The sequence below is a fragment of the Miscanthus floridulus genome, chromosome 10, assembly GCF_019320115.1.
Source record: "Miscanthus floridulus cultivar M001 chromosome 10, ASM1932011v1, whole genome shotgun sequence".
NCBI classification, from domain to species: domain Eukaryota; kingdom Viridiplantae; phylum Streptophyta; class Magnoliopsida; order Poales; family Poaceae; genus Miscanthus; species Miscanthus floridulus.
Genome location: NC_089589.1, coordinates 57,644,878 through 57,654,375, shown reverse-complemented (window position 1 = coordinate 57,654,375; position 9,498 = coordinate 57,644,878). Strand labels below are relative to the sequence as shown.

The 9,498-nt window shown below is 48.8% G+C and overlaps 1 protein-coding gene across 1 annotated transcript; it reads right to left on the bottom strand.

Moving 5' to 3' along the window:
• Positions 1–438: 438 nt before the first annotated feature.
• Positions 439–2,706, bottom strand: LOC136488694 (uncharacterized). Its single transcript, XM_066485534.1, has 6 exons — positions 2,479–2,706; positions 2,110–2,390; positions 1,659–1,710; positions 1,158–1,571; positions 834–983; positions 439–753 (listed from the first exon to the last, which is right to left on the bottom strand). The coding sequence occupies exons 1-6, from the start codon at positions 2,704–2,706 to the stop codon at positions 439–441; spliced, it is 1,440 nt and encodes a 479-aa protein (XP_066341631.1).
• Between the last annotated feature and the right edge of the window lie 6,792 nt (positions 2,707–9,498).

Below are 9,498 nucleotides of genomic sequence, written 5' to 3'. Positions count from 1 at the left end.
CACTCTACAACACGTTGTGCTCCTGGATCTCAGCCTCGAGCACTGCCTACACTATGACGGAGGCCTCGGCTGCCCAAGTGACCTCCTTCTCCAACCCTGCACCAAGACAGGAGGAATAGGGTCAAGCACGAAAGAAAAACAAGCCGAACAGGGGTGCAAGCCTATAAGTGTCACCCTTGGCTTTCTCCCTCTAGTTTTGGACCTCAACCCGAGAGGCCTCGGCCTCCCTAGAAGCCTCCCTCTCCAGCTCTGTGTTGCATCTGGGTGTCAGGGGTCGAACACAAGAAAAACAAATAAAACAAGGGGCGTGGCTCAATGGGACTCACCCTCGGCCTTTTCCTTCTAGGCTAAGGCCTCGACCCGGGAGGAATCGGCCACCTTGAGAGCCTCCACCAGGGCACCTTTCATCAGCAGGTGTGCGCCCTGCTCTGCCCCTAGCTACCTAGTGACAGCCTTGGTAGAGGCCTCCACTTGTTCGGCCCGAGACCTAAAGGTGTCTCGCTCGCTGGCCACCTGGGTCAACTCCTCTAGCTCCTTGATCCGTGCCGCCAAAGGGGTGGCATGCTCCCGAGTCATGGCCGCCTCAGCCTTCATATCAGCACAGCGAAGGCGGAGGTCCTCCACCTCTGCGCTCCATGCCGACAGAAGTTCATTAGCATTGGCGAGCAGGTCCTTCTGCTGCCGGAGCTGGCCCCAGACGTCCCTCTCCTGCTGGAGGAACATCGACTTCCTGAGGGACCAGGCCTCGAGCTCCTAGATAGGTAGAACAGACGTCAAGCACTGTGAGAAAACTCAGAAAAAGATGACACAACACAAGAAAAGAAGGCGCGTACCTGGGCAACACTGGGCATGTCGTCAGCCACGACGGACAGCGCTGTCCATAGAGACCACTCCACCAGCTGGCAGAATTGCTCGAAGGAGCCCCAGTGCCTCCCCTCGGCCACATCCTTGAGGGCGAACGGAGGCTGCCCCTCAGGATCGTCCTAGCTCCGCCACAAGACACGCGGGCTATCCCACCCATGGGGCTCAGGTTGTACCCGAACGAGGGCCGAGCTCCCCTCGCCAGAGGTCGGAGCTGGCTGCTCCGCAGTGCTGGCCGCCTCAGCATCCGCCACCTCCTTCCCCTAGGAAGTATCACCGGAGGAGATTGAATGAACCTCCACCTCTCGAGTGCTCTCCTGCAACGGCAGCGGGTCTTGGACCGAGGGCGGTATTGAAGCTTGCCCCGCCTCTATCTCCGCATCCTTGGCCGCCGGCTCCGCCACGCCAAAGCCGGCCTCCGCCGCCTCGGCCTTGGTGGTCCCGGGAGCTCCAGCCTCTGCCACCTCGGCCTCGGTGGTCCTGGGAGCTCCATCCTTCGCCACCTCAGCCTCGGTGGTCCTAGGAGCCCCAGCCCCCACCACCTCGGCCTCGGAGGTCCTAGGGACCTCGGCCTCGCCCTCGGTGGCCTCAGCGATTGAAGGCGCCTCGACTTCACTTGGCTCGAGAGCCTCGGCCTCGCGGGGCGTAGGCGCCTCCTCCCCCGCTTGCTCTATGGCCACCTCGATAGCCTCTCCTTGGGTGACCGGCTCCTTTAGGTCAGCCCTGGCCAATGCCGTGCCACGCTATATGGCGGCCTACGCTCCCACCACCCATCGGGCAGTGGAGCTGGTGCTCACCTTGAGCGCCTTACGTGGCACCAAGGCGAGTGCTTCCACCTGACGCTTCCGGCTGAAGACAAAACACTCACAAGGTCAGCATACGGCCAAAGAACGAGTGGAAGATGCTACAAACTCCACTAACAAAACACTTACCTCGAATGAGGACACAACAGCTTCCGCACTACGTCCCTCATCCTCTACAATGGAAGTGGTGGCAGTGGTGGCACGGCCCCCATGTCCGCCGGTGCCGGCCAGCCCTCTAAAGAGGCTATTGGGTCGCCCCCACCGTCGCCCGTTCCACCTCTGCCGTTGAGCCCATCGAGCTGACAGCGCGCTTCCCCAACGCCCGTGTCTCGGGTGTGTCGGCCTCGGCCTCGGGGTGGGCGATCGCCAGCCCTGAGGCATCCTCTCCTCCTCCTCCTAGAGACGCTGGGCCGCTCGCCGATGCCCCAGGCGCCGTCCCCCTAACGTCAGGGAGATGGTCCAAAGGACCCGCCCTACCTCGCTCACGTCATCATCGCTCGAAGAATCAGTCGACGACGGTGACGAAGACGGCTCCACCGGGAGACCGTCGTGCCTCTGCTGCTGGCGACGTTTCTCTAGCTCATCGCGCTTGAGGCTCTTCCTCTTGCGCCTTGCCTCCTCAGCATCCTTCTCCTCCTTGTATGCCTCAGCATGCGCCCTATTCGCCACCCGCCGCTCTGCGTCCTTGGGAATGGGCGGTGGGGAGGCTCGCACATCCCGCATCCCCTACAGGAATGGCAAACGCGAATAAGGGAATAGATTGAAAATATAAGGAGCAAGGAGGCCTCGGGGGCCGCAGCGGCGCGTGACTTACCAGAGAGATGTACCCCCGTGACGGGCACATCGGGAACAGGGTCAGATCACTGCCCCTTTGCTGCCCCTCCACCATCTCTCTCACCCGACACAGAACCTCCTCATCAGAAAGGGCGACGGCAGACAACCGGATGTCGTCGATCAGCTCACCCGATGTCATCTCAAACAGGCGTTGCCGCTGAGCCATCAGCGGCAGCACCCTCCGGCGGTGGAACGCCGCCACGACCATGGCCGTCATAAGGCCATAGCTCCGCAACCTCTCCAGCGCCTTCAGGAGTGGCTATAGCTTGGACTGATCAACCAACAGGACGCTGTACCTCCACCTCTCCTGCTGGCTCTCCACAACCCACCCGGTATAGAGGGGAAGCCCGCCGTCATCATTGCGGAGGTAGAACCAGCTGTTGTACCAGCGGCGGTTGGATGACGTGAGCTGGGCTGGGATGTAGAAGGGCTGCCTGTCTTGACGCACTTGGAGAGTGCAGCCGCCGGCCCTCAACGCCTTCCGCGTGCCCACCGGCTTGGTGTTGAGCCCAGCCCGAAAGAAGTGGAGCCACAGCTCCCAGTGGGGGGCGATGCCCAGGTACCCCTCGTAGAGGGCGACGAAGATGGCTGCCTATGCGGTGGAGTTGGGGTTGAAGTTGTAGAGCTCCACGCCGTAGTAATGCGGGAGCGCTGTAGCACCCGGTTTTAAGAACAAAACCAGATACACACTATATGTGAGCCCAAGAAGTCAAATCTCACATATAGCCACAAATAAGGGTAATATCAAGAGACAATACTTATTACATAACGTATTAGTAAAAGAAAAATAACCTTAGAGTAAAGACAGCAGAAAGTTGACTTATGATCTTCTGGCGAAGACTCCAAATCCACAGGGACAACTGACTGGTTGACCACAAGCCTAACTCCTCCAAACCAGCAATCTAGTACGCATCTGGGATTTTTATCCAATGCATAGAAAAATAAAGCAAGCATAAGTACATGTCGTACTTAACAATTATATCATAGGGTTCATGAGGCTCAAAAGGGCTGACACTGGTTTACTGCGATTAGCTTTAATAGATCATCTTTTTAAGCAGTTGGGTGGCAAAGAATTTATCATTCCCATAAACACATGATCAGGTAAACATGAATAATGTATAGCATAAACAATTGATCATTAGTACAATTATCCATTTGTGATCATCTCTATTCCATAAGGGTCCAAGGCCACTCGTGTCCGTGAGCACGACTGTTATAACAGTTTTACACTCTACAGAGGTTGTACACGTTCACTGTGAGTCATGATTTACCCTTTCGCCTGAGGTAGCTAATATCTTGACCCACTTCCAAGGAAGGTCGGTAGGGTTCACTATGAAGCCTTTCAAAGGATTCATCTAACAAGTTAGGGCCGCTAGGTGTATGTGGCCCATCTCTAGGAGTGGCACGCGTGGGCATCGCAGCACGGTACACACTTCCCAGCAGCAAAGGAAACATACCCTGTGCCTTAAAGGTAACCACTAACAAGCTAGAAAAGATCCTCATACTGAGCTAAAGCCAGAGCCATATGGCCCTCACAGCTGTACTTGTAAGTCCCGGATGATCGCTTATAGATAAGTCCTTAGGGAGAGGAATCTAAAGCATATAAACACTCCAGCCCCCTGTTTCCATGTTACTAAAAAGTCATGTTTTAATGTTTATTGCATATACCATTAGTCAAGTTACAAGATCATGGTTTTGATTAAGCACTAGCAAAAACTATCCCATGCAATATCCCAAAGGTATCAAGGTACAAGTTATCAAATATCTAGGATATCCTATTTGGCAACAAGGTAGACACATGCAATATGAATTAAGTGTTTAAATGTGAATAGGTAACAAGGATGGTCCCATGCTATACTTTCCTTACACACCGATCCTTCGGTAAGCTTTAATCTTCATGTCCTTCTTCTTTTGGATCACCACATGTATCTCACCGACTGGACAATCATAGAACACCACACAAACATCCATACACATACATGCATAGCATACAATTGCATCTATATCAGAACAATACACCACTCAAAGAAAAATAAGTAAAAGAGATTGAAACACGATTCTATGTATTGCTACGAACACACAGTCGTAAGAGGCACGCTAATCGGAGCTACAGTTGATCAAAGTTACAACTACCGAGAGATTTGCCTTATACGTGGAAAAGAAACTATATGTTTCATTTATGTTAACTACATGAATTCATATACAAAAGATATTTTATAAACAATATGGATTGATTTAAGTAAATTTTAGATTTAAATTGTAAAACAAAAGTAAAACAAATCATATTTTATGTATAAACCCAGTTGCATAATCTTTAATCAAGATATGATTTAAACTATGATTTTTATGAAACTGTAATGTAGTAAACATCATTACTAATACGTAGATCTCGACGTTATGAAACAAACGCAACTTGAATGGACTATTTCGGAGTTAAAATGAATAAGTTATGATTTAAACAAGTTTTACTTTGGTTAATTAATAGATTAAATCTACTCATGAATTCCAAGTGTTGAAAACATGCCTAACAGTTGTATAAACATGTAGAAAACGTAAATACGGTCCTAACGCAATTTGAACGTGTCAAATCGGACTTCAAACGCAAAAGTTACGCATGAAATAAGGTCCAATGGCATTTCTATAAATATTTGAACTCATTTTGAATTAAAACAATTAAAATTCTAAATTTAAATGTATTTTCGACTGCGCACACTAATTCTAGAAACTATAGGGTCTAAAGTGAATAAAAACAGTGCTGAATTGTAATTATTTTGAACTGCTACGGACTGTGGGTTGATTATTTCAAAACGCGGGGGCTTTTCTGCAAAAAGGGTGCGGCTTGACTGGGGGTTTGACCGTGTCGGCTGACCGTGCGCCATGCGGCAGCCGCTGGTTGGCGCGGTGTGCCACGCGTGCGGTGGATGCGGTGCACTGGCGCCGTGGACCACGTCCACGAGTCCATGGTGGACCGATTACTGACCGAATCGGTATGATCAAATCGGGGCCGTCCATGTGAGATCTAATGGCGCAGGCATGATGGAAGCAGCGAGTCGCCGGGAATGAAGCTCATGACGATGGCGCCATGGGTGCCGGTGTGCTGAACTCGCCGGTGATGCCGGTACGGGGAACTCCAGCCACCCCAGACCAATCCGAGGGCACGAGAACGTCGAGCGCATCTACGCGAGTCCATTATGACCAAAAGTGCACCAGAAAAACGCATCGGGATGATGGCCCATGGCGGCGCCATAGCCGGTGGCTCGGTTGTTCGGTGCTACAGTGTTCCAGGGCGCTATTCGACGATCTAGGGGCACGGAAAGACAGAGGATCTCACCGTGAATCGTCCGGAGGGGAGCGCAGCATCTAGGGAAGCTCCGAAGGCGCGGGTCGACGGCAGCGACGATGGCTGGAGAGAGAGAACGTGCGGGTGAAGGAGAATCCAAGCAATCCATGACCAAATGTGAAATCGGAGGTACCTAAAGGCGCGGGGGACACGGCGGAGCTTCGGGTGGCTTCGGCGACGAGGATAGTGCTCGGGGAGGGGGAGTTCGTCGGCGGCAGTGAGCTGTTGGGACGTGGGCAGAGGAAAGGGGAGAAAGAGGGGTGCGGCTCAGGGCTAGATAGATGGCAGATGCTTGCGGTAGAAGGAAGGCTAGCGAGGCCCGGCGATTCTGGTCGCTTTCCTTGCATGGGCGCCGGTGGCTGTGACTTGCCGTTCGGGGCTGCGCCATCGGCGGCAACTGGAGAAGGAAAACGTCGGGGAAGAAAGGAAACACGAGGAAGAAGAAAGGAAAGGGAAACAAGGGCGCTGACAGGTAGGCCACCCACGCAGTGAGTGAAGGGAGAAAGGGAGCGGACGGGCACGGGCGTGTGCGGTGCGCGCGGAGCGGGCCGGGGTGCTATTCCGTGCGGGCGAGTGTGGGCGTGGGTGAAAGCTGAGCAGGTCGAGGCGCCAGCTGGGCCGGTGACTAGCGCGCGTGAGAAAGCCGAAGCGGCCCGCGGGGGAGGCAGCGGAGTAGGCCAGAACAGGCCACATGTAGGGGATGCGGGAAAAGGGGAGGGGCGGCTGGGCTGATTCGGTTGGGCTAAGAACGAAGGAAGGAAGGAAATTTTCAAAAATGATTTTCTTTTCCAATTCTTTTTCCTATTTTGTTTTCAAAGCCAATTCAAATGTAAACCAAATGCAAATTCAAATAGAGTTTTGAACATACTCTTCATCTCAAATATAAATGAGCAATTTTGGTAAGTTTCCAAAAAATAAATTTTACAACTTTTGAAATACTTCTATTCTCTAATTTTCTTTTCTTTCTTTTCTTTTATTTCAAAGCCATTTTTAATTTCATTTCAAGAGCATTTTAACCATTTTGACTTTTCAATTAAAACCACTCAATCAATAAAATCCAGTGCAATGGCATGTATGCATCAAACATGTTGCTACCTTATGATGTATTTTAATGAAAAAATTTATTTCCTATATTTCATGTGCACAAAAATTCCAACTTAAATCATTTTAACTCTATTTAAAAAGAGGCAATTTTTAGGGTGTTACAATTCTACCCCCCTTAAGATGAATCTCATCCTCGAGATTCGGAAGACGTCGACTAAGAGATGGGAATACTTTGTCCCTGGATTCTTCTTTACTTCCTCGTGCAGTTCCATTGTCTTGATAAAGATCCACTTTACTTTGCATACCTGTTGACCTTACTCCAAGTAACTTGCCAAACTAATTCCAAGATTTTAACAGGCACCTTGAGCAACTCTCAGGTAACCCTAATCACTAGGTTATAATTCTCTTTCCTCATATGTTCACCTTTCAACAAGGCTTCCTTATCTTCTTGGTCCTAAAAGAGAATCTACCACCAATCTTCAAAACATTAATGATCCTGGTGAAGTTGCTCGAACTAGGAATACAACTCTTAATCCTTAGTGTTACTCGAACCTTCTTAGCACAATTCTCCATTGCTAAGGGCATCGGTCATGACTTCGCTTCTTGAAGTGATAGCACTTTTCCAAGTCATAATCAATCTCATTCCAACGAGGTTATCACAAGCTCAAGACCAACTTGGTGAAGATGTCCTATATACTCTTGTGATCCTCCTAGATGTCACTTTTACCTTCAAGAAGATGGTACTTCCATGCATCGCAATGGATAACTCCAGATAACAGGTTAGTTCAACTCACGCATATAAGGACACATCCCTACACCTTCACAAGATGCATTATTGTAGATACAAAGCTCTCGTCCTGATCTAACAAGCTAATACTCTAGGTTTTACTTTGACCTCTTGGACTCCTTCAAACACTTGGCTGAAGTCTCTTGATCCAAACTAACTTAAAAGCTTCTCCAGGTAACTTTATCAACATCTTGCTGGTCTTGGATAGACCTTTCTTGGACTTCTAACCAAAACTCATTGAAACTCTGAGTTCCTCCTGCATCTTTGGGTACCACCACTGCTTCCGCTATGCAAACTCGAACGTAGGACACTTCATTTTGCAAATTCCTCAACTTGGCTACCCCCCTTAAGATAAGGTAAAGTAGGGGATACCAAAGCATAGCTTGCATCGTCTTGTGATTGAAGTCTACTATTGTCTAGAAATTCCTCATGACCTTTGATCGTCCAAAATCAGAGATATGAACCGATAAAGACAGGCTGCTCCGAAGACGGATAGTAAAAATAGAAGAAACGAATAACCCAACTATTTATTTCATTAATCCTTATACCTTAGGCCTATAAACTAAATGAAATTATGGGAACACCCAACAAGATCATTGCAATCATTACAAAGATGCAAAACAAGCATAAACATAATGACAAATCAACAAAGCACTTATAAATGCATAACTCATTATTGACTCAACTTGTGCTACTATCGTTTTTATTACATAAGGGGCACAACTCCTATCCTTAACTAAGGATCTTGGATAGTCTAGCACGACTTCTTCATTCACCACTCTCACCAATTGCTTCTTTTAGGTTGGTTATCACTGACACTTTCTGGTGACAGACCAGTAGTGATCTGACTCTGGCTACTTCCATGGTGTACTTGTTGATTCTTCTGTGGGCAAGATTTAACATAATAGTCCTTCCTGCTAGCAATGATAACACTTTCTCTTAGCTAGATCTTTAGTGATGTCATACTCCATAGAATTGTTGCTTAGAGTATTGTCAGCTTGCTGACTCTGTAAGTTCATCTTTGTTTGATTAGACCGCTTTTTAGCTCGCTTGATCTTTCAGGGTTGAAACTCCATGTAGGTGATTGTCCACCCATCTATGCATACCTCATGTGGAAAGAGTGGAGTAACCTTAGCTTGAGAAACTTCTAATTCTTTAGAGTCTGAGTTTATCTGACCAGGGATTGGAGCTGGATGTGACGATGTAATAGAACTCAAATGTTGATTGCTTCCTTATTCTGACTCTGGTGAGATCTCCTTTCTCTTCTTATCCACATTGTCCTCAGGTACATGCTGAATACCTTCATACTCAATTCTTTCTCCTAACGGTGTGGTTAGAAGCACCGAACTGCTGGGCATACTTGATCACTCCTTTACATGCTGACATCCATCCCATTCCAAGAATGACATCAATGTCCACTAACTCTAATACAATAAGACTTTGCTTCAAATTTTACTCCCTTTGATGTTAAGACTAACTCTTGGGCATTTGCGGTTTGCCTTCATTTCTCCTCTTGGGGACTTAACTATCACTGGTCTCCTCATTGGAAGCATAGTTATCTTATGTTCCTTTACGTATGCACTAGAGATAAACTGAATGTGACGCACTGGGATCAAACAGCACTGTGGTGGGAGTTGAGTTTACTGGAATGAAACCATACACAACCTCCTTAGCTCCATGAGTGGTCAGTCATATCCACATTATTCAATCTTCCTTGGATGTAGTTTCTCTTTGCTTTACTTCCTTGCTCATGTTTCTTCTGGACCTTCTGTTCTTGCTTCTGCTGTGGTTGATCCTGGCATTCATGTGCTGTCCTTCCAACATCTTCA

Excerpts from the sequence above, each read along its gene's own strand:
- LOC136488694 (XM_066485534.1), bottom strand. The coding sequence starts at position 2,706 with ATGGTCGTGGCGGCGTTCCACCGCCGGAGGGTGCTGCCGCTGATGGCT. Across the intron at positions 2,391-2,478 it reads CACGGGGGTACATCTCTCTG|GGGATGCGGGATGTGCGAGC; the intron begins GTAAGTCACGCG and ends CCATTCCTGTAG. Across the intron at positions 1,711-2,109 it reads CTTTGGACCATCTCCCTGAC|CCGGAAGCGTCAGGTGGAAG; the intron begins GTTAGGGGGACG and ends TTTTGTCTTCAG.